We start from the raw sequence: 27,045 nt of genomic DNA, 5'->3' as shown, positions 1-27,045 counted from the left end.
ACCATATTTGGATAAGTTTGACCATTTCTCAAAATCTGAAAATCATTATTTAATAAAACACAGAAAAGGATCACCAAGTTACTCTGGATAAAAAAAAACCTTTACAGACAACATTGAGACAAAGCTTCCTGACACATCTCCATCCAAACTCTTGGAAGAACTCATTGAAACTAGCTCTCCAGGTGGTATCAGATGAGATTTCAGAGTGTGGTGCTGAGTACCAAGTATCTCATGATGATGCAGCAGTTAAGGTGTTGATACCATTCAGCACCACATATCTATGTGAAGCTGGCTTTTCATCCATGACAGCTCTGAAAACAAAATATAGGGCCAAGTTGAGCCTTGAGGATGACATGCGTGTTGCCTTGTCAAAGACTGACAGCAATAAAGACTGTTTGCTTATTTCCTATGTTTGCTTTGTAAATTCCCAGTCACTGAGTGAAGATCTGCTGTTTTGCAAATATGTCAAAAACAGAGCGACAGCTGATGAGCTCTTCAAAATTATTGACAGTTACCTGACAGAACATGGACTGAAATGGGAGAACTGTGTGGGCTTTTGCTCTGACGGTGCGCAGGCCATGGCAGGGAAAAGGAGGGGGCTACAGGCGCTCATCAAGGGGGTCTCGCCAAACGCGCAATGGACGCACTGTAAATTTACAGAGAGAGATAGCGTCAAGACAGCTTAGCCCTGAGCTGAATGAGGGTTTGACAAATGAGGGTTTGACAGAAGTTATAAACGTGGTAAATTTCATCAAAACACGACCCCTGTTCTCTGCGCTGTGTGAGGAGATGGGAGCTGACCATTCTGCAGTGCTGTTTCACAGCAAGGCAAGGTGGCTCTCGCGAGGGAAGGTGTTGTCGCGAGTCTTTGAACTACGAGAGGAGATTCAGGTGTTCTTGGAGGAGGAGAGCATGCAAGAAGCTGCAAGCAAGTTCAATGATGAACAATTTCTGATGAAACTGGCCTATCTCAGCGATGTCTTTGGAAAGCTGAATGAATTAAACCTTCAGCTTCAAGGTATGTTGATATTTTTTGTCTTCTAGTATCTGTCATGTCTACTCTAAACTAGAGTAAACTAGTGTCTGTCTATTTGTCACTAAATGTAATATGAATTGATTACAAAAGGACCCCAATTGAAACAAGCCATTGGCTTTCTTGGGTTTTTTAATCCTATTTAGTTGACCTTGTACTTACTGTCATGTGATTTTTTTCTGCAAACATCTAAATAAAGTATTCTATTCAATTCAATTCAAGGCAAAGATAAATACCTACCTGACCTGGCAAACAAGATCACTGCATTCAGTGGAAAGCTGGAGATGTGGGGCAGGCGCCTTGATGAACAACAGACTGATGCCTTGGAGAACCTGACTGAGTTTGCTGAAAGCAGTGTTTCTCAAGTCACCACAGTGATCTCCTGTCTAAGTAGCACATCTCAGTGCTCAGTATGACTGGGTGGTGGATCCATTCAATGCAGCAGGTTGGTATTTTATGTTATTGACTGACTAATTATGACATTTGTGCTGTAGGCTACATACATTTTATTTATGTTGTACATTATAATAATAATAATAATAATAATAATAATAACACTTTAATCGCCGGAAAAACGCCGAAACTCGTCATTGCCTGCCATGCTCATTCTGCCGAAGACGCCGTAACACGTCTTTGATATCAATATTTCAAAAATCTGTGATCGAAATCATATTTCTCCTCCGGGGACCTGAGATATACTGCTGAGCTCCACTCAACTCTCTAACGGTTCAAGAGCGCCATCCAACAGGAAGTCATGTGGATGAAGTGGTGCTCATCCATATTTCGTCCGGGCACTCGCTATCATTAGCAGGACTCCATCTTGACACAGTGAACACCGATCGGTGCAAATAACTCGACAAACAACATGATTTGGACGTATATACTATTATACAACCTGGAGATGGATCAGGTATTTCGACATCCCATAATAGGAATATCTCTGCTCCACGCTCATCGCCCAACGGCGCGAGGAAGATACGGTAAGATCCAGCGTTATTTTCCAACGTGTTCTTTACTAACTGCTCTGATGATCATATCACCCACACTAGATGAATGCTATAACGTTGCCCACGGAATTATAAACGACCCCCCGCCCATCCGGTCAACATCAGATGATACGTAGTAACTTCTAGAACCACGTCCAGTTGAAATTTTTTATCTCGCGCCGATTGCTATCAAACTGTATTTCATCATCAATATAATGCATTTGGAGCTATAAATCACGTTCTGGAGAAAGCTGCAGAAAACGATAAAAACATACTTATACTTTAGACCGTATTTTAGTATGAATATGTGAATGAAAAAGTATAACGTTGCTACACCCTGAACAATAGATATAGGACATTGAATGGGCCATAATAATGTCAATTTAGCAATACAATTTAAAAAGTTATAGCCCTGCAAAGAAGGGGAACTTCTCCATAGACAAATAGAGATGGCGAGGGATGGTAAATTATGAATTTAACCATGGCGATCAAAGTGATAATAATAATAATAATAATAATAATAATAATAATAATAATAATAATAATAATAATAATATGCTACCATCTAGCTGGAATGGATTGTTGTAAAACTGAAATGTGTTGTGTTTAATTTGCAATTAATTACAAATAAAGTATCTCTCTATCTACAGCACCTGCTGATTTCAGCTCTGCTGAAGAGGAGCAACTCATCGAAATGACCTCTGACTCCACCCTGAGGCTGAGGTTTACAGCTCAGATACTGAGTGAATTCTGGCTTGGTGTGGAGAGGGAGCATCCACTCATAGGGCAGAGGGCTGTGGCCATCCTTCTTCCCTTCGCCACATCCTATCTCTGTGAGATTGGATTTTCAGCTGTTGCTTCACTGAAGACAAAGCACAGGTCTAAGCTCAACATTGAGCATGACTTGAGAGTGGCAGTATCAAGCCTGCAACCTCATTTGGAAAGATGTGCAGTGCAAAACAGGCTCATTGCAGCCACTAATGCTGTGATGACTCACATAATTTACTTACATGTTCTCTTTTTTTGCACAAATTGCAAAGTTCTTTCACAAGTTTCACAAAGTTTTCTATCTATTTTCTTTTTAAAAGCAGTGTCCTTGAATTGTATTGCAATGTTACAAGATGTCTATTTTTGAAAAAGCAGTCTTGAGTGTCCATTGAATTGTATTGCAATGTTACAAGATGTCTCTATTTAAAAAAAAAAGCAGTCTTGAGTGTCCATTGGATTGTATTGCAATGTTACAAGATGTCTGTATTTTAGAAAAATCAGTCTTTGAGTGTATTGGACAGTATTGTTATGTTGTTGCACAATTGCACAGTTGTAAAGTGGTTGCACAATTTGAAAGGTCACGATATTGGTGCTATTTTGTTGGGGCGAGGGGGGGGGGGTCCCAAAACAGAAAAAGTTTGAGAAGCACTGATCTAGGGTTTGAAACTCGAGTCACGGGCCAGACGGATATGTAATGCTAGAAAATAAACAGTCAATACGCTCAGATCACCTCATTGATAATCATTAGTCATATTCTCCTCTTGAAAGGAGTGAATAAAGGGAGAACATGAGAAGTGAGTATTGAAGAGTAGTGGATTATCATCGTTACAGGGTTCCTACTAGGGATTGCCAGTTCTATAATTCAGATGGCCCTGAAGATTGGGTGTTTAGTACGATATGCTGATGGTGGACTGGGGAATATTAATACTCTCAACTAGGCCATAAAACTTTACAGACAAAGATTAAGTTTCACCACAATTAATAATACAGTATGTGAAATGACAGTGTGTCGAGAGCTCCATAAAATGAGTCAGGAATGATAAACAACTTGTATAATGCTCTGATGTATACCGTACTTCATCAGAGCATATATTTAACATTTTAGCATTTAGCATTTTTAGATTATACATTAGATTTAGACTATTGGATTATTAGATTATATATTGCATATATTTAGCATTCTAGCATTTCGTTTTTAAAGATTATATATTAGATTAGATTTAGATTATATATTGTAACTATATTTATTGTAGGGCAAAATAACTGATCTCGCACCTTGTTGCCCATATGCACATGTCCAGAGTAAATTATATTGTATATTGTTTACACTGCCTTTTTATTCTATTTAAACATTTTTACTTCTCCACTGTAATTCTGTGACCTGTAGGTCTTCTACTACCTGTACCCGCCCCCCCCCCCCCCCAGGCTGCTATGATACCGAATTTCCCCAAGGGGATCAATAAAGGAATATCTTATCATATATATTCTGACTTTTTGAGCAAGACCTTGAAATTATTAATTTCATTCTCCACACATTTCCAGACCTACATTAGGAACCCTGTCCTTTAGAACCCATGCCCACCCCTGCTCTGACCTGTGTGATGTCAGCCAGCGGCTCCTCATCCTGGACCAGCATCTGGGAGAACTGCAGGCCCTGCTCTGGACTGATCCGCATCACGTTCCTCAGCAGGAAGATCCAGTCTGGAGTGTAGCCCACCTGGGGACAGAAACAACACAATGGGTCTCAGCAGCCGAGAAAGTTAAAGGCCACTATCTAGCACCGGAGCGGGGTTGTCCTGGGGGGTCCGGAGGTCCTGGGTTTGGAGTGGGGGAGGAAATGTCCTTTGTGGTGTCTTTTGTACCATCTGTAATAGTATACGTAGATTTTTTATGTTCTGTATTTATAATTTTTTATTATTGCTAATGTCATTATTGTTATGGTATTGTGAGGTCTTGTTATTACTGTATTTTGTTTGTCTTGTTTTGTGTATAAAATGAAAAAATAAAAATATTTGATAAAATTATTATTATTATTATTATTTTTTTTAAACACAATGGGATGCATGTATTTGCTTATGTGGTTCTAAAAAGATGTTCATGTCAGGGACCACGAGATTGATAAAGTATAGGCTATGGACCTTCATTTATTAAAACATTAAAAAATAAAAATAAACCGAGCTGCTGGGTGGCGCAGTGGACATTGCGCTCGTCACCAACGCATGAGACACCGGTATCGAATCCGGCTGTCTGCGTTGCCTCCGGCTTGGACCGGCCGTCATACTAACTCAATTGGCAGAGTTAGCGGGTGGGAAGTCGATGGGTGGTAATCTGAACGTTGTAAACAGAGACTGAGACAGGAAAATGGTAGGGGCAGTGTGAGCCTCCTACACTTTACTCCTCGCCAAATGAGAGTCCACGCTGGCAGGTGAAAAGATGCGACTGGCTGCCTACACATGTATCGGAGGGGACATGCGATGGGCTTCTATCCTCCCTACAACCGGCCAGTGGGGGGCACATGCGAGCAACGATCAAGACAGGGGAGGGGAGAATTGGCACAGCTAAATTGGAATGGGAGAAAAAATAGAAAGAGAAAAAGTGGATAAAAAATAATAATAATAACTAAACCAAAATAAAAACATTTTGCATATCGTCTGTTTTGCACACATGCATTTAGTTATCGAGATTAAATCAGTTTGAATATGGCCACCAGTGATGTCATTGGGGACATTGAACCCTCGTGTTGTGTCAATTGCAGCTCAATGAAATGATATGGTAGCAGTTCCTATAAAAACAAGTTATTTAAATGTATAGGAGTTGTAATTAACACAAAAGAAGGATTTAATGTCCCCAATGGCATCACTGGTGGCAATATTCTAACTAATTTACTCTGAATAACTGTCAAACTAAATGAACGTGTGCAAAGCTCTTGAATTTGTGTGAGATCATGTTGTTTCTTGGTGAAATGCCCCCACATGGAGAACCACCGTCCGGTACTGTGTGTTTATCCCCCAGCGGAACGGAGATGTTGCAACACGATTTCGTAACAAAAATCCTCCTTTTAACCCTTCCACTACCACTCTAGAGGGTTAACCCTTTCACTACCACACTACAGACAACCGTCTGTAGTGTGGTAGTGAAAGGGTTAACATTCTGATGGCTTGTCGTACAGAACTTGTAAGTCGCTTTGGATAAAAGCGTCAGCTAAATGACTAAATGTAAATGGTTGTGAAAGGGTTGTTTGTCGTGTGGGAGTGAAAGGGTTAACCTTCTGTGCTGTCCCAGTGAAAGGGTTAACCATTTGGTAGTGTGGTAGTGAAAGGGTTAACGGCAAGGAGCCAAACCCACTTCCTCCATGGGCTCCACGAGCTTCCTTGAAGCACAGTGTCGCATCCAATCACATTCCGTATCATCTCAAGAGAGAAGGACGATCACATGACACACCCGCGTAACAGATCTATACTGCCCTTTCTACGCCCAGGATATTGGATTGGAATATAGACTTGTAATTTTGAATACTTGGAACAGAATTGTAGCCTCCCATTATTAAATATCCCCTCCAGGTGTACGTTAAACACTTAAAAAAGTTCTATATTGAATAACAATATGGATAAATATTTTCCACCAACTTGTTCAATAAATTGTCTGTGGTCAGGGCATAAAACTACCCCCACCCCCCCATCGGAAACGATGTAATGTTATCTGCGGCTTGGCAAGTTATATTAAGCAAATCCAATGTGTTGTGTTTGCTTAAACCTTGACTAAACCTTCTCAATTGGTGATTGTTCCGTTAGAATATAGAACAAGTCGTTTGTTCCCATGTACATTTTTTTTCCTGTGGCTTTTTTTTTTTTTATTATTATCTTTTTCCCCCTCCATTTTCCTCCGATTTTTCTCCCATCCCAATGTTAGTCGTATGCCAATTCCCAGTCCCCCTTCCTGGTCGCTGCGCACTTACCCCCCACAGTCAGATCATCTGGGAGAGTGGAGGCTATCACGTGCTTCCTCCGACACACGTCCAGCCAATCAACCGCTTCTTTTCACCTGGCAGCGCGGATCCTCCCTGAGAGGGCGTAGCGTGTGGGAGGACCACACTATCCCACTCAGGTCCTATCCGCGCTTAGCAGGCGCCCCGACCGAACTGTAGGAGTCGCTGTTTACAACGACCCGGACCCACCCCGCCAGCTTCTCCCACCCTCTAATACAGCCAAGCTGGTGACAACCCCGGGGTTGGTGACGAACGCAATCTCCGCTACGCCACCTAACCGCCCTTTTCTGTGGCTTTCTGTATTTTTCACCCATCCCAAATTTTGTCGTTATACCAATTCCCTTCCTGGTGGTTGCGCACATTGCCCCACTGTCAGCCTGGGGAGGGTGTAGAACTACCACATGCCTCCTCCGATACATGTGGAGTCGCCAGTCTTTTTCCGCCAGTCTTTTCACCCGACAGCGAGGAGTTTCACTGGGGGAACGTAACACATGGGAGGCTCACGCCATTTCCCCCTGATCGCCTCCCCGCTGAACAGGCGCCCCGACCGACCAGTAGGAGTCGCAGTTTACAACGACCAGGACACATACCCCACCGGCTTCCCACCCGCTAACACTGCCAATTGTGTTAGTAGGGACGACTGACCAAGCCGGAGGTACTGCTGACAGTTGGATTAGATCCCAGAGTCTCTGCGGTGGTAAGAGAGTGCTTAGTCCACTGCGCTACCCAGCCTCACCTTCTGTTGCCATGTTTTACCGTATTGTACTACCGTAGGAGGGACTCTGATTTCCACTCTTTTTGCTAACGAGAGCCGACAGACATTGCATAATTGAATATCGTTCCGTTATCGATAATATCATCCTATCACCCAAGCCCTAGCCATGACTTAGGGCTTTGCTGTGTTGTCTTCTTGATTCTACTCATTCTTTCATAACAAATGGGGACAGGTAGACATACCTTCTTGGCATACAGGACGATTTTGGGGAACTGCCCCGTCTCAGCGAAGCACTGGATGACTTTGTTGGGAACGTTGGCCCTCAGGTACACACTGAGAGCCAGGGTGGGGTCCACAGCCTTCACCAGATCCCCCAGCTCTTCAGAGCACTCCAGCTGGTGAGAGGGAACGAACACACAGAGAAAATCAATAATGTGGAGTGTTAACACCGCAACACTATAGACGAGACATCACAAGCACCCACATTCCACAACAGCCCACTTTGTCCTTGTAGCAGGAAAACTCTTAAATGCCTGATATAGAAACGCATTGTCTCACGTCATCCATGATCATAAGTATGTAAACACACACAGTGCAGGAAAGGCCTTTTCCTCTGGGAGGAGGTTGAGATAGTGATCTGAAATACCAGGTCCTTTGTTTCTGGGTTTTTGTGTGTGTGTTTTTGGCATGTTTATTAATTTCTTTTTATGTTTTTATTTTTAAACAGATGCAGTGAACAGCCATTTCACATATTACATCTTTCTTCATTCGGACCCCATGGAAGGTGGTCCTGTGTAGCTCAACGATAGAGCGCTTGGTGATCCGAGCATGGCACTAGCAGTGCCAGAGTAAGGGGTTCGATTCCCCACGGGGGGGTCATCCATACTATAATGCAGTCATTCCACTGGGGGTCACCCATACTAAACAATAATGCAGTCATTCCACTGGGGGTCATCCATACTAAAAACAAATGCAGTCATTCCACTGGGGGTCACCCATACTAAACATTTAAACAATAATGAAGTCATTCCATTGTAAAGTGATTTTGGTAGTACTTAAACTAGAAAAGCATTGTAGAAAGATTTTGCCTTTATTATCATTAGGTCATTTCAGACCACACAGTTGCTGTATACTACGCATGGGTGATTAAGTGATGTTAATTTGTAGGATAAAAAGTTTAAAAGCCCAGTTTCAAAACCAGAGCAGTGAGGTCTGAAGGCCAAACCAAGAGAAGAAACCGTTGTGGATGAGAGTGTGTATCCTAGGCCAGCAGCGGTGCATGTGGTTCCAGAGGCTGGGGGTCTCAAACCACATCTGACCAACAACATACCTTGTCCTCCTTCAGCCACTTCTCCAGCAGCTGCTTGCGTCCCTGCTGGAGGACGGGCCGGCACAGCTCCAGGGACTCAAACTTGTTGAGCTGGCCCTGGTCCAGCAGGATGCCAAAGTACTGCAGCAGGGGAGAGGTCTGGCCCGGCTGGGCGGGAACGCTCTGGAACCGACGGATGGTGTCTGGGGTCCGCAGGATACCCTGGAGGGCCGGGTGGAGCAGGAGGGAGGGAGACACAACGGGCAAGGTCAGCTGTGGTTCACACACAAACACTGATGCAGCTACCGGTCCTTTGACGGCACTGTGGAAGGTAGCATGACTGAAACAATGACACTGATGAAGGAAAACGTAAATGTTGTCTTTTGAGATTAGGAATGTTTGGGGTGGGGGTGGGGGGTGAGTGGGGGAGGAAATGTCTTTTGTCTGTGATAATATAATGTTTTTATTTTTATGTTCTGTATTTATTATTTGTCATTTCAATTGTCATTATTGTTGTTATTATTATTGTCCTGTGAAATCCTGATTATTATTATATTGTGCGTCATCATATTTTATGTTTCATGTAAAAGAAAAGAAAGAAAATTAAAAAGAATTGATAAAAAAATAAGAGATTAGGAATGTTAACCTGACCTGCTAGATGGTCTGTTACTTACACAGAACCATCTGGAAAACTGTCCTTTGAAACGTTTTGGAAAAGGGCAGGCATTTAAAATAGATAATTAAAGGGCGGCCGGGTAGTGCAGTGGACTAAGCGTCTGTCTACCACCACAGAGTTGTGGCGACCGACCGTCCGTACTAACACAATTGGCAGTGTTAGAGGGTGGGAAACCCGGCGAGGGTGGGTCCTGGTCGTTGTAAACAGCGACTCCTACAGTTCGGTCGGGGCGCCTGCACAGCAAGGGAAGGATCTAAGAGAGGTATTGTGACCTTCCACACGTTACACTCTCCCAGTGAGAGTCCACGCTGCCAGGTGAAAAGAAGCGGTGGGCTGGCTACATATGTGTCGGAGGAAGCATGTGATAGTCTCCGCCCTCCCGGACCGACGGGATTGGGAATTGGCATAACGACTAACACTGGGATGGGAGAAAAACGGAAAAATAGGAGGAAAAAGATAATAAAAAAATATAAAGATAACTAAATACCGTAGTTACACTTAAACACAGCCGTAGCTGCCGGTAGTTCCTCAATAAAAGGACCTGGTCTGAAGAACCACTGTGGTTCAGGCACAAGCGCATAACTTGAGATCAAGCCTGCTGATAAAAGTAGTGATTCCGGGGATTTAACAGCCAATGTGTTCCTTTTTTTTATCCACTTTTTCTTCTCCATTTTTCTCCCATCCCAATTTAGCCGTGCCAATTCTCCCCTCCCCTGTCTTGATCGTTGCTCGCATGTGCCCCCCACTGGTCGGTCGTAGGGAGGATAGAAGCCCATCACATGTCCCCTCCGATACATGTGGAGGCAGCCAGTCACATCTTTTCACCTGCCAGCACGGACTCTCATTTTGGCGAGGAGTAACGTGTAGGAGGCTCACACTGCCCCAGCCATTTTTCCTGTGTCTGCTGTGCAGGCGCCCTGACCGACCTGTAGGAGTCGCTGTTTACAACATCCAGACTACCACCCATCGACTTCCCTCCCGCTAACTCTGCCAATTGAGTTAGTATGACGGCCGGCCCAAGCCGGAGGCAACGCTGACAGCCGGATTCGATACCGGTGTCTCTTGCGTTGGTGACGAGCGCAATGTCCGCTGCGCCACCCAGCCGCCTACAGCCAATGTGTTCTGTGGACAAAAGTGAAGTTTACCTTTGGTGCGTTAGCGGCAACTTTGGCGGCCTCTGAATAGTTGCCTCCTGCGAACAGGTTGTTGAACTTGCGTGCGAAGAGCTCCTCGGCGCCGGCTAGATTGTTGCGGACGGCGATGCGCAGGGCCAGGTCTGGGTTCTGCAGCACGTTGGTGATGTAAGGAATGATGTTCTCCTCCTCCACACACACCGACAGGACCTGGAGAGCACACACACGAGGGAAAATACACGATTGTCCAGGTACTTGCGGAGCACAGAATCAGGACTCACTAAAAACATGGGCATTTCATCCACCGCATCCAATGTGTGGTTAAAGTGGGGCGTGAGGTCCAATGAGGTTAAAGGAACACGTATATATATAAAAAAAAAATTAAAAAAAAACAGGGCTTTTGAGGTGATGACATCACTGTGCCCAGGCAGCAGTGGTTCGGCAAAAACATTTTTAGAGTATATATCCGCTTAGAAAACGAAAATGTCTTGTGGTAAATACACAGGTCACAACATGTTTGCAGGAACGTTTTGGAGTTGTATTTGGAGTGTATTTCGTGACTGTTGGGAACTAGGCTACACTGGCACACCTACTTCCAGTGAATGACGCTAAGCTAGGCTAACGGTGCGGCTGTTCCCTAAGCCTAATGCATGCAGAGAAGAAAAGGGTATGTATCTGCTCGTCTAACTCCAGGGTAGATGGCAAATAAGCTAATTTCCCAAAAAGTTGGTGTGTTCTTTTAACTCAATCAGCACTGGAGCGATATGCGTGATTAAATGGCCAGCGTTCTAAAGTATAGGAATACGTGGCAGTGTTTGCAGGCAGGGAACAAAATTAACTTTTTGACTTACCAGCCATTTGGCTGGTAGATTTTAAAAACTACCAGCCAGGCAGATTTTTTTACCAGCCAAAAATTTTAAATAGCTTTTTAGTATATCGCCATGTGTTATTATTACTATATAATACTCTCATATGCTATTTTCAATTAATATCATAAACAACATAAGGAATATTAGCATAATTTTGAGTGGACTGAAGGAATGAGTCAGCGTTAATAGTTTTAAATGCAAATAATTTATTGAAACATAGAAGTGGGGTCGGGGACACACACACTGTTTCAACTCACCACCCCCGCATCATATTGTAGTCTAGTCTGTCTTCAAACTTCCACTCCTCTCGAAACCTTTTTATATTTGAATATCAACATTATCTGTGCATCCTCAGTAATCCTCAGTTTACTACAATATACTCCTCTCCTGAGTCCTGACTAGTGACTTCATCGTCTTTCCAAACGCACGCACACAGAGAAAGGGAGAGTGCCCCCCCCCCCCCCCCCCCATTTCCCTTTCCCCAGTCCACACTGTCTGCTGTTCTCTATGGCTCTGCCGCTGATCAGGATTAGCTTGTTAGCTTACGCTAACATAACGTTCATTTCGGGCGATGTGGGCATAAAGGAATGGCGACGATGCAATGCATGTTAGATGCATTTGACCCGTTGTGAGAAGAAGAAAAAACCACAGACTTATTTCGGCTCGCAAAATAGGCGCACTGCTGTGTAGCTCTGCTCTCGGGGAACAAACTTAACTTTTTGACTTACCAGCCATTTGGCTGGTAGATTTTAAAAACTACCTGCCAGGCAGGTTTTTTACCAGCCATTGGCGGTTGGCTGGTACTTATTTTGTTCCCTGTTTGCAGGGCTATAACTATATTCTATATTACAGCAACTTGCAATGGGCCTGGTCTACAAGATACACTACACGACCAAGGTACCCATGTACATGTCAAAATACTCAGTGAATACCACGATCACAACACCAGAGGGAGCTCCACAAATCATGTTAAACCCAGATTCGGCTCAAATAAGGGACTAAACACGTTTAGCAATTATGCCACATCAATGTGGAACGCCCTACCCAAAGCTGTAAAGGAATGTGGATCACTACCCACTTTCAAAACCAATCTCAAGGGACACTTACGGGAGACTGCAATTCAAAACTGGCCCCTGTAAATGTCCTAACCCAACCCCCTCCAATGTACAGTCATTTACCTAGTATGGTTTCGTCAATAGTCCAATGTACAATTTTGCTTGTTTGTACAGTGTCCCCCCCCCCCCCCAATGTACAGTTTTGCTTGTTTATACAGTGTTTCTCTCCCCCCCCCCCCCCCCAACCACCTCCAATGTAAATTACCCAGTATGGTTGTCAATATCCCAATGTACCCAACCCCCCCCCACACAACCTCCTCCAATGTACAGTTTCTACGTCAAATGTATATACTCCCTTTTCTTGACTCCTTTTGTATCACAAACAGTACTGTATTTGCAAATCTGGTATGTCATAAATGTATAGATGTAGCAGTACTGACTATCTGTATGTCATGTATGACATATATGTCCTGATGAATTGAAAATGGGGGACCCTGATGTAAACAAGACGAAAGTCTTTCTCTGGTCTGCATCCCCTTAACAATTGTGTGTATTGAGCTGTACTGTATTGTACCCATTCTGCAATCTGTTAATAAAGTTTTCAATCAATCAATCAATCAGCTATGGATACAATACTATGGCCTATTTGACATTGAGTTTCTATCGTTCAATATGTGAAAAATAAATAATTTTTTCATCCATACATTCCCGTTTTATACCGTGGTGCAGGGTTAGAAATTTACATTTTTTTCCAAGGGCTTTTTCTGCCCCCCTTAATTGATTTTCGGGGGCTTTTTTTTGTATTTCGGGGGCACCGAATTTTTATGATGAAAATTAACAAGATTATAAAACACTTTTTGTCAACACTTTTTTTTTCAGTCTTCATCCCTATGTTTGATAACGTAATGTTAATGTCTCCATATATAGGGCTCTACGCTAACCTTTTCCCCAAGGAGCACATGTGCTCCTAAAAAGAAAAGAAAAAAAAGACAGACCAGCAGGAGGCATGGTCTAACAACGTTCGAGACAGGGGAGGGTAGAATGGGATAATACAAAATTGGGATAGGAGAAAAATTGAAAATGGGGAGAAAAGGTAGATACAAATTTTTTTTATAAAAAATCTAAAAAAAAAATTTTTATTAACAAACTATTTATTACATGCATATTATACTGTGCGTGTGCATACTAGGGATGGGCGTGAATAATCGTTACTCGTAGCTATGAGAAAAATAGAAGAAAACAAATCGAAATTATTAATAATTTTTATGAATAATTTAAAAAGTTATAGCCATGCAAAGAAGGGGTACTTCTCCATAGACAAATAGAGCCGGCAACCTATGGTATATCATGAATTTAACCCATGGCAACCAAAGTGTTAATAGTTTTAAATGCAAATAATTTATTGAAACATAGAAGTGGGGTCGGGACACATCATATTATGTTATGATGAATTGAAAATGGGGGACCCTGATGTAAACAAGACAAGTCTTTCTCTGGTCTGCATCCCCTTAACACTATGGGTGCCGGAGGTTAAATTCATGCTATACCATGGGTTGCCAGCTCTATTTGTCTATGGATAAGTACCCCTTCTTTGCATGGCTATAACTTTTTAAATTCTATTGCTACATTGCCATTATTAGGGCCCATTCAAAGTCCTATATGTATTGTTCATTGTGTAGCAACGTTAAACTTTTTCATTCACATATTCATAGTAAAAGTATGGTCTAATGTATAAGTATGTTTTCATCTCTTTCTGCAGCTTTCTCCAGAACGTGATCTATAGCCCCAAATGCATTATATTGATGATGAAATACAGTTTGATGGCAATCGGGGCGATATAAAAAATGTCAATTGGACGTACTTCTAGAATGATCTACGTATGATCTGATGATGACCGGATGGGCGGGGGATCGTTTATAATTCCGTGGGCAGCGTTATATCATTCATCTAGTGTGGGTCATATGGTCATCATAACAGTTTATATGGAACACGTTCAAGAATAACGCTGAATCTCACCGGATCTTCCTCGCGCCGTTGGACGATCAGCGTGGTGTAGACCGTTTTCGATTATGGGATGTTTATCCTGATAATTATAATAACTTTATTTGATGAACCATTTCCAGCTTGTATAATACTATATACGTCCAAATCATGTTGTTTATAGAGTTATTGGCAATGGATCGCTATTATATTGTGACGAGCCAGAGTCCCGGGACATGTACCGAGTGCCCGGAAGTAATATGGCCGACCAGCACAACCTCCATAGCACTTCCTGTTTGGCGATTGCGCCGATCGGCCACCAGATGGCGCTCCTGAACCGCCAGAGAGCTCAGTGGGTCCTCCTGGTGGATCTCAGGCCAGCGGAGGGGAAATATGAATCCGATCACAGATTTTTGAAATATTGATATTAAAGACGCTGTAAAGCGTCCTTCGGCAACTTGAGCATGGCCGGGAATGACGCTGTAAAGCGTTTTCCGGCAGTTAAAGTGTTAACAATTGTATGTATTGAGCTGTACTGTACCCATTCTGCAATCTGTTAATAAACTTTTCAATCAATCAATCACACACACTGTTTCAACTCACCACCCCCGCATCATATTGTAGTCTAGTCTGTCTTCAAACTTCCACTCCTCTCGAAACTTTTTTATATTTGAATATCAACATTATCTGTCCATCCTCAGTAAACTATAATATACTCCTGACTGACTTCATCGTCTTTCCAAACGCACGCCCCCCCCCCCCCCCCCCATTTCCCTTTCCTCAGTCCACACTGTCTGCTGTTCTCTATGGCTCTGCTCTGCCTCTGATAACGTAACGTTCATTTCGGGCGATGTGGGCATAAAGTAATGGCGACGGTGCAAAGCATGTTAGATGCACTTGACCCGTTGTGAGAAAAAAGTTGAAGTCTGTTGAAGTCCGAACATTTAAATCTCTCCGGTCATAATGTCCGGTGAAAATAATTCCCTCTAAGCACAATTTGATTATTTGAATTGTATTAAAATAGGCTAAAATTAAATAGCCTATGCGATGAACGAAACAATCATTACATTTGTTTCATCGTTTTGTTTCATCGTTGCTTCACCAAGCAGGTCTAATAATGACAACGATGTTGTCAGTGGGAGCTTGGTGCTGGATTTTGCGAGAGCATGTAGCTGCAGAGCCACAGAACCCACCAGCTGTGCCCGCACGGTGCAGTACTCTAATTCAGCCATTGGCAATTCAGCTGTTGGGTGGGGGGCGCTGCTGAGCGGTCCCCAGACCAGAGCTGAAAACACTGCTGCTCTGTGGCTCTGCAGCTGCATGCTCTCGGCCGAGGTAGATGCAGTGGATTTTGTTAGCCGCCAGGTGGCGGGCAGACCTTAATTTCTAGTCGCCAAACATTAAATCTACAGGCCATTGGCGCTTGGCGTGTGGTTATTTTGTTCCCTGCTAGGATGTACCCCAGAAAGAATATTTCAATTATCTGATTGCCATTCCAAGTATTGATGTCCATCGTGTCGCCAACATAATCCACCACAGAACATGGATCGGGAGTATTTGATTCTTCTCAATCCGAGCGTTATAACCGCTTCCCTTGGGGAAAAATAGCCGACCCGGACCCCTATAATCGACGCACAGCCCAAGACACAAGGTTTCAAAGGGTGCTCGATACCACCGCCTGGTAGGATGCGGCCGGTATTGCACTTTTGCAATCTCAGACTCATTCCCTATGATAACACCAGGCTCCCTGGATGGATAATGAATGGAAATATCGAATAAAACCAGACTTTTCTCGGGTTTGGCGCTCAAGCGTCAGCGAGTTAACCCGACTTATCTCGGGTCTGGCGTCCAATCAGTTAAGGTTATGGCTATGGTAGGAGTCGGTTTATATACAAGATACCAAGTTTCAAGCTTCATTTCACCACATGAAGACAGCAAAGACAATCAAATGTGGAAAAGTCAGCACGGCTAGCATCAAGACAGACAAACAACAATACAAAGTCAGCACAGCTAGCATCAAGACAGACCAACAACAATACAAAGTCAGCACGGCTAGCATCAAGACAGACCAACAACAATACAAAGTCAGCACGGCTAGCATCAAGACAGACCAACAACAATACAAAGTCAGCACGGCTAGCATCAAGACAGACCAACAACAATACAAAGTCAGCACGGCTAGCATCAAGACAGACTTACTAACAATACAAAGTCAGCACGGCTAGCATCAAGACAGAACAACAACAATACAAAGTCAGCACGGCTAGCATCAAGACAGACAAACAACAATACAAAGTCAGCACGGCTAGCATCAAGACAGACTAACAATACAAAGTCAGCACGGCTAGCATCAAGACAGATTAACGACAATACAAGGTCAGCACGGCTAGCATCAAGACAGAACAACAACAATACAAAGTCAGCATGGCTAGCATCAAGACAGAACAACAACAATACAAAGTCAGCACGGCTAGCATCAAGACAGACAAACAATACAAAGTCAGCATGGCTAGCATCAAGACAGACCAACAACAATACAAAGTCAGCACGGCTAGCATCAAGACAGACAAATAACAATACAAAGTCAGCACGGCTAGCATCAAGACAGACTAACAATACAAAGTCAGCACGGCTAGCATCAAGACAGACTAACAACAATACAAAGTCAGCACGGCTAGCATCAAGACAGACTACCAACAATACAAAGTCAGCACGGCTAGCATCAAGAGTCAAGACAGACTAACAATACAAAGTCAGCACGGCTAGCATCAAGAGAGACCAACAACAACACAAAATCAGCACGGCTAGCATCACGACAGGCCAAAAATACAAAGTGGATGTGTTCACCGACAATATAATAAAATACTGCTGCTGCTGTTTTACAATGAACAACATTTTCTGTTCTTGGGGAGGTCAGGTTACAGCCATGTACTCCCGGTTCCAGCATGTAAGGCAATCCCACAGCATCAAATGTAAACAAAGGCCACAGTGGAGTGTGGAGAGAGGAGGCCAGAGGAGGAGGAGGGGGCATAAAGCCATTCACCCTTTGTCCTTCGCCGTCACCAAAAACACTTGCATTCTTTTTAAAACTGCTCCAGAGAGCTACCAGCCAATCAGATAAAGAGCAGGATGATGATGAGGTCAACTGCTTTACAGCTTTATGCCTCACATTCACTCAACACGCAGACGACTGAGGCCATCATGCAAGGTGCACCGCCCACCTGGTTGTCGGGAGCAGTTGAGCGTCTTTGCCGAGAGGCCACTTCAGACACGCTGCCGGGAGGAGCCCGAATCGACCGGGAAACCTTCCCAATTACCAGACGAGTGCTCTACCTCCTGAGACACAGTCGCCCCCTGAAGTATTCAGTCTTAAGGCTGAACTTGGCCGTGTGCGAGTTCAGCCAGGGTTCCCACACAATTTTATTCAAGAACTTTTAAGTACTTTTCCAAGCACTGTTTTTCATTTTCAAGGATGTCACTCGAAGGATACAATTCAAGCTAGAGCAAGCTAGAGCATCACACATGAAGAAATGAGGAAAAGCAGTTGGAGCGTGCGAGACAGCGTGAGTTCTGTTTATTAAATGAAAAAAAATAAAAATCTTGATTCAGAACAATTTAATCATGGATGAACAAAACTTTCAATGCGAATGGTTGATTTGAATTCCAAGGAATTTTCAAGCACCTTGTTAAAAAATTGGCTGTTTAAGGAATTCCAGGCATTGACTTTTTTCAAAAATCAAGCACTTTAAGCACTTCAAGGACCTTGTGCAAACCCAGGAGGCTGGGTGGCGCAGCGGACATTGCGCTCGTCACCAACGCAAGAGACACCGGTATCGAATCCGGGTCAGCGTTGACTCCGGCTTGGGCCGGCCGTCATACTGACTCAATTGGCAGAGTCAGCGAGAGGAGAGTCGATGGGTGGTAGTCTGGTCGTTGTAAAACAGCGACTCCTACAGGTCGGTCAGGGCGCCTGCACAGCAAAGACAGGAAAATGGCGGGGGCAGTGTGAGCCTCCTACTGGCTGCCTCCACATGTATCGGAGGGGACATGTGATGGGCTTCTATCCTCCCTACGACCGGCCAGTGGGGGGCACATTCGAGCAACGATGAGGACAGGGGAGGGAGAATTGGCACGAGAGGTCAATTGGGATGGGAGAAAAATCACAGAGGAGAAAAAAGTAGGGGGGAAAAAGGACCTTGTGCAAACCCTGGCTCTACCTCCTGAGGCACCATCGCCCTCTGAAGTATTCGCGCAGCAGTCTTATGGCTGAACTTGGCCCGTGTGCGAGTTCAGCTGAATCCCCATGCAGAGACACATTAACATTAAGTGCTATTAAAACGATGTGCGGCCCTGTGTTGTGGCTGGCGGCAGAACGTCATCATTACTGGTTCAGTCAGTGTAGCGCATGGGTCCTAGTGGTGGGTGGGTGGCTTGGCAGCAGAGAGACAAATGAGCGCGCAAGAGAGGAAAGCGTCACTCAGAACAGATAATGAATGGAGAGAGAGAGTATAGGGGGGGGGAGAGAGAGAGAGAGTATAGGGGGGGGGGGAACAGAGATGGTGGGGCCTCAATAAAAAACAGGTCAAAGCCACAGCTGTTAATACGGGTGAGTACACCTCATTCTTCCTCACAACCAAAGAGAGCTCACTTCCCCCCTGTAATATGCTGCCTGGGTTAATAAAGGGCAGCTGGGACGAAGGAGGTAAAAATAGTGCTCTTCACTGAGCAGTTCTCTGCACTGTATTGTGTGTTAGATGGGTGGAGCGGAGAGAGATGGAGGGGGGGCTGGTATGGATATCGTGATAGCTATAGGCAAAGGGGGAGAGAGAGAATAGAGGGAGAGAAAAGAGTGTCTATACAGAGTGTAGAGAAAGAGTAGAGTGAGAGAGACAGACGGAGTGAGGAGAGAGAGCGAGAGAGAGCGAGAGAGAGCAGGCAGAGAGAATAGAGGGAGGGGAAAGAATACAGAGTGAGAGAGGGTGAGGAGAGAGCGAGAGAGAGCAGAGAGAGAATAGAGGAAGAGAGAAGAATGTAGAGAATAAGTAGAGTGAGAGAGACAGTGAGGAGAGAGCGAGAAAGAGAATAGAGGGAGAGAAAATAGTGTATATAGAGTGTAGAGAAAGAGTAGAGCGAGACAGTGTGAGGAGAGAGAGAGAGAGAGAGAGAGAGAGAGAGAGAGAGAGAGAGAGAGAGAGAGAGAGAGAGAGAGAGAGAGAGAGAGCTGGGCCTGACATTATCATCATATTTCAAATATCTGAGAAAGTGAAAGAAGCTCTCCAGAACCAAAATATTGACCCACGACAAAAACGCAGCTGCCAAAAAATATCGTCCACCTCTTCAGGCTAATGATGACTAGCTTTAAAAAAGTACTCTGTTGGGCTCCCGTTTATACACAATTAAATTACATTGATCAATGAGCTCCAGGGGAAAAAAGCTAAGCCTGCCAGTGCCAGGATAGTTCTGCCTCTAGACTAGACGATACAGAGCCCTGGATGACAGATGAGCTCGAGTATCGAGTGGTACACTGGCCCAGAAACACACACGCACATAATAAGTCTGCAGAGAGGCTGATGTCCCAGGACTGATGGGGATGGATGGGGGTAACGTGGAGGAGGGGGTTGGTGAGAAGGGTGCGTCTGATTGGAGGAGAGCGCCTCTCGCTCCAAAACCAGTCAGATAAGAGGATTGAGGGCACCAGGCGGTGCCATCCACTACACACATCACGTGCAGATATGACCATTCTCTGTCTTTCTCAGTCTCTCTCGCTGGTTTGTGTGGAGCAGCTCACTGCTTCTTTCTCCCTCTCTCTCCCTCTCCCTCTAGAGGCTGTCTGAATGGTAACAGCCTCTACAAAACATCTGAGAGAGCGAGCAAGAGCGAGAGAGAGAAACAGTCTGCCAGCCACATGTAGCACCTGAGGAGGAGGAGGAGGAGGAGGGTCGTTAAGAGATCGGATGTTTCCAGCTGGGGACGTAAGAAGTCCCTCATCATCACTGAGCCGTGTTAGTAGTCCTACTCAAGTTGGAGCTACTGACGGGCCGAGACACTAGTCCATTATCATATCCGAGATCAGCGCTGTCTGTTTGTGTGTATGTGTGCATGTGTGCGTGTGTGTGTGCGCGCCACGTCTGTCACAGCCTCAGATCAGCTTTCCTCTCCTCACTCTATTATTCATGTGGTGTGTGGCCTGGCTGGAAACATTATTCATCAGCTGGTTGGATCCAGTTCTCCTCCACTCGCTACATGGCCTCACAGAGGGAGCTAAACTCATCTATCTCACACTCTTAGTGAAACACTACACCTTGGATTATTTATAATATAATACCTCATGGCAAAGATTGAGCTTGCCTTATGACAACAAGCTGACGGGGGGGGGGGGGGGGGGGGGTATTGTTATCCTGCTCACAGCGCTGACATTTTACATTTGTTGCGCTCACAAGCAATTTATGAGCTTTACCTACCTACTTAACCATCATCAGTGCTTAGGCCTCTACACTACCCAGACATTTTTTAACTTGAAATGAGGACTGCATACCTTTTTGGCAAACCAAAACAACATACTTTATACTTATAACACATGCATGAGCCTGGTCTCTTTTGAAAGATAACATTCTGAAGTTTCTGATTCCCGAAAAAATATTCACTTTTAGTGCTAACGTAATAGAGTAACATAGGTCTGAACTTGAGTTGTAGAAAAACTTGTTACTCAAGTTTTTCTGTAGTAGTTAGTAGTCCAAAGGTAGTATTTTCCCAGAAGGTGATATGGCTTACAAATCCAGACGGAGCCATAGCCTGAAGCCTTATGTAGTACATATCCAAATTTCATAAAGATCCATTCAGAAATGAGTGATTAGGAGTGATTTTGGTAAACTGTGTACAAAGAAAAACTCAGTTTCCTCAGACTTCAATTCATTCTGCTATTTTTCTCTTCCCGTTTTAGTTTTTTTATTCATACATGCATGTGGGGTATCATTGGAAAGCCACACTCATTGGCTACAACGATCCACAATCATTTTCGAGATCGGATCTAGATTGACGGAACTACTGCAGCCTGAGTCGGGAGTGGTATTTTGCGCAGTACCGTGTACTTTGCACAAGCCTCAAATCCTGGCATGTAACTCGAGAACCGCTGAGCGGATTTTGATGCTATCGACAGGCAACAAATAAGCCTTCAATTCGATATATATATTGTATTACAAAATATGCACACCCGAGCCACTAGGGGTCGCCAAAGTGCCGTTGGAAAAAGTCCAAAAAACGTCCCACATATGGGCTGTCGCAGGCTAAGAGGGTCTACACTACCCAGCCGCTCCAGTGTCTAGACCTCTACACTACCCAGCAGCTCCAGTGCTTAGACATCTACACCACCCAGCCACTCCAGTGTCTAGACCTCTACACTACCGAGCCACTCCTCTACACTACTCAGCTGCTCCAGTGCTTAAGACCTCTCCACTACTCAGCCGAGATATTAGATCAGAGGAAACACCAGTCATCAACTGCTGCCGTTAATAATCGGCCACCTCTACATTCTCTTGGGACGGTGCATTAAGGCAGGAAGATGGAGCTGGATTGAACCGGTGGATTTCTAACCAGGACAAACACTGGACTGGGGTACACTGCTTGATGTCCACTGTGCGGTTTCGGGGGAGGATGGGGTTTACATGTCCAGAGCCTGCAATTGGTTTTCAAAACCTATTTACTATAGATGTAATTCTTAGAGTGACCTTACACCATTCATGAATCAAAACCCCCCTCCAAAAAATATTTTGAGGCACAGTGAACCATAGTAAGCCTAGTAGACACGTAGATTCAGAAAGAGTAGATTTTCAGTTAACTTTCCAGCTTCAAAACTTGCATGGTTTTACAACTTTAAAAAAAGGGAACAGGCCAACTTGTCTTCTCCAGAGTCAGACAAGAAGATAGATACCAATTTCCTCTCCGTGCGTTCAGTAGAAAGCTATCTGGCTGAAAGCTAGCCTAACACTAATGAATGGAAGCGGATCGAGACCACTAAGCCTAGCTGTTGGCCAAAAAAACTCCTCTCCCGGAGTTTTAAGCTAGGCTAGGGGTCTGTATCCTCTTCCATTCACCTGGATAGGCTAGCTTGCAGCTATGCAGCTGGATAGCCTTCTATGCACAGAGGGGAAATTGGTATCCATCTTCTTGTCCGACTCTGGAGGTAAGTGCATAATTGAGGTGCTCAAGAATGGTCAGACCGATCATCACCACCACACATGCTCCACTGGGGGTTTGGGTAAGAAGAAGTTTACATCAGTAGTACCTGTCCCTTCCTGTTGACGCCGATGATGCCGGCAGTGGCCTCGTGCGGCGCGGTGACGAAGATGGTCTCTCCACTGATGCGGTTCATGTAGATGCAGGTGCCCGTCTCCAGGTCGTACAGGTGGATGTAGCCGTATTTGGTGATGAGGAAGACCACGTCCTGCTTGGAGCTGATCTGGATAGTCAAGGTGGGATTTCAGAGAAAATGAGTGTGGTCATTGTTTTTGACAGTTGTCGGAGTTACAATATACTTATTTTTTCAGTCTACATACAACACTTTCAGCTGCTGGACAAAAGGTAGACTGTGGGAATATCTCCCAGGGAACCACCTCCCCCCACTCATCCCTTCCAATAGTCTGACTTCAGTGCTGCTCACAAACCCATCATGGATACTAAAACATGTATACATATATCGTACTTGTATAAATATATTGAAAGTGGTAATCCATCAGTACAGTACACCAATCTCTTTTTAACCATAAAAAAAAGGTATTGTTGCGTGCCGAGTCGGCTGTAATTAATACCTGCATTGCCACAGGGAAGTCGTTCTGGGCCTCTGGGGGGAAGAAGACGTCCACTGCTTTCTTTGGAAACGGCTGGTTGCCAGTGGGTGGAGTCCCGACCTCAATAATGTGCAACTGAGGCGTACAGCGAGCAGAATGTTAAAGTCAACCCTTCATACTTAGTGTACGACATACTACATACATACTTAGTGGAGACGGTCCTCTGTTGATCATTATTCACACAGCGGCTCTGAACATGAGCAAAATGGCTGCCGTGTGAATTAGATTACATTAGATTCAGATTTATTGTCATTATACAGTACAACGGAAAGAAAGTTTGGCATCCAACCAGAGTGCAAATGTAACAGTAAAGTGCAATAGTAATATACAATGTATAGGTGATTAAACTGGGTTTAAAATATATAAATTAGTACTACTGAGTAATAGTGCTAATCAGATGCATGTAGAGAGTTGTAGTATTAATATACATTGATACAGCTATCTAACTAGTAAGTGTAGGTAAGGGATATGCACAGATATACGATTATATGCAGGTATGTACAGACAGATGTGTGTGTGTGTATATATATATATATATATACATACATACATACATACATACACACAGTATATACAGCATTATTGTACATGCCATCATACAGAGTTATGTGTTACATACAGGTATACGGTCAATTGAAAAACACATTTGCTCTATTTTTGTGTCATTTACCTTTCCTCCAGCCTGGCCTCTAACGGCGAAGCAGAAGAGAGTCGACTCCTCCGTGTTCCCCTCCATCTTGAACTGAGCGAAGCTGGCGGCGTGCCCCTCGATGGGCTGAGACACTTTCCTGTCTACAGAGTACAGCTGCATGGCTCCCACCACACGGTTTTGCTGAAGCGGGCAAAACATTTAAATAATGAAAACAGGGGAACGAGTGGCCAACCTCTGCCAAGGCTAGAGCTAGACATTTGCATGTGTGCATATATTCGCTGGTGTGTGTGTGTGTGTGTTTAACATGCACAGTACAAGACAGCAAGGCTGACAGGTTGGTTCGAAGTTGACTGGCTGCTGGTCTAGTTGAGAGAGTACCAACAATGCCCAATACTGGGCAAATGAAAGCCTCAATCCTATCGTTCTGTTGAGAGACGCCACCCCGGAGGAGAGCAGACCTCTAGTGAACTGCACACAATACTTCCTCCACTATTTCTTCCAACTTTCCTTGAGTTTGAGGCCCAATACAGTTGAAAATAGTTGATGGTTTATGTCCCAATTATCACATGTCCTCCTCACAACAGAACAATGGGATTACGGTTTAACAATGTCGCTGTGGCCTTTGAACCACTCCACACAACACGGGTGTAAAGTACTTGAGTAATTGTACTTCGTTACAATACTTAAGTACTGTTTTTGGGGGATTTGTACTTTACTTAGTATTATTAGTAGGGATGCCCCGATCGATCGGCCAGCGATCGGTATCGGCCGATATTCAGTATAAATATGAGATCGGTGAATTCCGATAATGCTTTATTTTCGCCGATCGTGAAAACCGATCGATGACACTGAAAACATGATCCAATTCTCTGCGGAGTTCTCACTCGCTCTTCTCTCACAGCCACACAGCTGCTGCTAGAGCACGTCTTGCCCCTCCTCCTCCTCCCCCTCCCAGACTCATGTCATGTCAACAAACCCTTCTTACGGCAAGAGTCGAGTGGATGAGCACCTCAGAGCTCCTCTTTCAACATAACAAGCATTAAACAAAATGGCCCAGTCATCTATTCACTTTTGTTTAATACATGAGGCGTTGTCTAATGTTATCTAGCTACTGATAGCTCCTGATATCAACGTCTGATATCAGTTTGGCATTCGTTTTCGCAAGTGCTGGCTAGCGTTGGCTAACTAGCTATCGCTCGTGAGCTAACGTTAGCTACCTAGCTAACGTTACGTTTAAACAAAACTACACAGTCAACTATTCACTTTAGTTTAATACATGATGCATTGTCTAACTGGCTAGCTACTGATAGCTCCTGATATCAACAAATGCACATTTCAGTTTAAGAATGATAGGGATGCCCCGTGCCGATCGATCAGCCAGCATGAGACCTCCGTTAGCTAGGTAGCTAACGTTAGCTCATGTTAGCTCACTGTTTTAACTAAATGACCCAGTAAACTAAATAGTTCACTTTATTTTAATACATGATGCATTGTCTAACGTCATCTAGCCGGCTAGCAGTAGCTACAGATAACTCCTGATATCAATGTCTTATAACATAATTGACATTATTCGTTTTTGCAGCTGAACATTGGCTAATCAGCTATCATGCTTCATAACACTGCGAAGATGGCAATGCTGAATGTGATTTGACCAAAGCAGAGTATACACACAGACAGTGGAGCTGTTTGCAGATAGCGAGCATTTTGACTTGTTGCGTGGTGGCGATGTCTCGCAGATAATACAACTACAAGTATAATTATATAATATATATATTTTACAAAAAAAAAAATATATTTTAATATATATATTTTTTTATAAAACCAAAAACGATCGGTATCGGCCGATATGGCTCATAGACGATCGGTGATCGGTGGCAAAAAACGTGATCGGGGCATCCCTAATTATTAGGTTTGTATACTTGTACTCCATTACATTTAAAATGCAGAACTACAAAGTACAAATCTCGCAGGTCCAACAATTTTAATTAGTATATTTGTTTCTCTGGCCGAACTAACGTTAACGTTATTAATCCTGCGGCCGCACTTTATTTAAAAACAGCCAATCAAATCCCCATCAATGGAAAATTAACCCGCCCATGCCGATTGGTCCTTGTGCAAGACTAGAAAGCTGGGATCTTTGATTAAACACCTGCTATCAGAAGAATAGACAGTCAGAGTGACAAGCTACAGAAGATGGCCACAAACTATAGTACGAGTGATGAAGAGGACGAAAACGGTGGAATGAGTGCGAGACCCCTGGTTTATCCCTTGCAATACGTTTTTACTTTGACTTTTTAGTACATTTAAAAGTAGAAACTTTTTTTTACTTTTACTCAAGTGTTTGTAGCCAGATACTCTGACTTTTACTTGAGTACGATTTTGAGACGGTACCCATACTTTCACGTAAGTATAATTTTTGGGTACTTTTTACACCCCTGCCACACACACCTGGGCGGAGATGCCAATGAGCAGGAGCCACTTCTGCTTGGCGTCCGTGCGGTAGTTGATGATCTGGCAGCCCGCCAGGCTGGAGTGGCGGTCGAAGACCTTGACGGGCTGCGAGTCGCCCTCCATGCTCCAGTGGTAGACGGCGTTGTCAGTCACGAGCGCCACCGTGTTGAGGGAGATCCACTTCCAGAAGGTCACGTCGTCCGTCATGGTGTGGGCCTTCATCTTGCTCTTCATCTCAATGTTGAAGATCTGGAGGGTTTTGGCGGCTGTTGAAGGGGAGGGAGGGAGGGAGGGTGCGAGAGGGAGGGAGGGTGCGAGAGAGAGAGAGAGAGAGAGAGAGAGAGAGAGAGAGAGAGAGAGAGAGAGAGAGAGAGAGAGAGAGAGAGAGAGAGAGAGAGGCAGGAGCCCGGGCATTGAAGAACTTGTTATGGCATCTCGCTGGCGCATGTGCGTGCACACACACAGATGACTCATTGCACACTATTGCACATACACACAGGTCGCAGTGAGAGGAAGAAGGTAAAGTACCGTATTAACGCTTGGAAATGATAGTCAAGTTTAAAGTATTGGAAGTCATGGCTCAGAGATTA

The 27,045-nt window shown here is 44.2% G+C and overlaps 1 protein-coding gene across 2 annotated transcripts in view; it reads right to left on the bottom strand.

Annotated features, from left to right (window-relative positions):
• Positions 1-27,045, bottom strand: part of LOC311233051 (clathrin heavy chain 1-like) — a 166,408-nt gene that overhangs the window by 49,128 nt on the left and 90,235 nt on the right. For both annotated transcript variants that reach the window (XM_084319910.1, XM_084319911.1), the window contains exons 3-10: positions 26,453-26,721; positions 24,023-24,184; positions 23,314-23,427; positions 22,791-22,964; positions 10,618-10,815; positions 8,818-9,018; positions 7,730-7,882; positions 4,382-4,504 (exon numbers count right to left, since the gene is read on the bottom strand). In XM_084319910.1, coding sequence (XP_084176036.1) covers positions 4,382-4,504; positions 7,730-7,882; positions 8,818-9,018; positions 10,618-10,815; positions 22,791-22,964; positions 23,314-23,427; positions 24,023-24,184; positions 26,453-26,721 — 1,394 coding nt within the window. The remainder of the gene's footprint in view (positions 1-4,381; positions 4,505-7,729; positions 7,883-8,817; positions 9,019-10,617; positions 10,816-22,790; positions 22,965-23,313; positions 23,428-24,022; positions 24,185-26,452; positions 26,722-27,045) is intronic.

The sequence above is a fragment of the Notolepis coatsorum genome (assembly GCF_963971535.1).
Source record: "Notolepis coatsorum genome assembly, chromosome: 8".
Taxonomy (NCBI): Eukaryota; Metazoa; Chordata; class Actinopteri; order Aulopiformes; family Paralepididae; genus Notolepis; species Notolepis coatsorum.
This window is presented reverse-complemented; position numbering and strand designations above follow the sequence as displayed.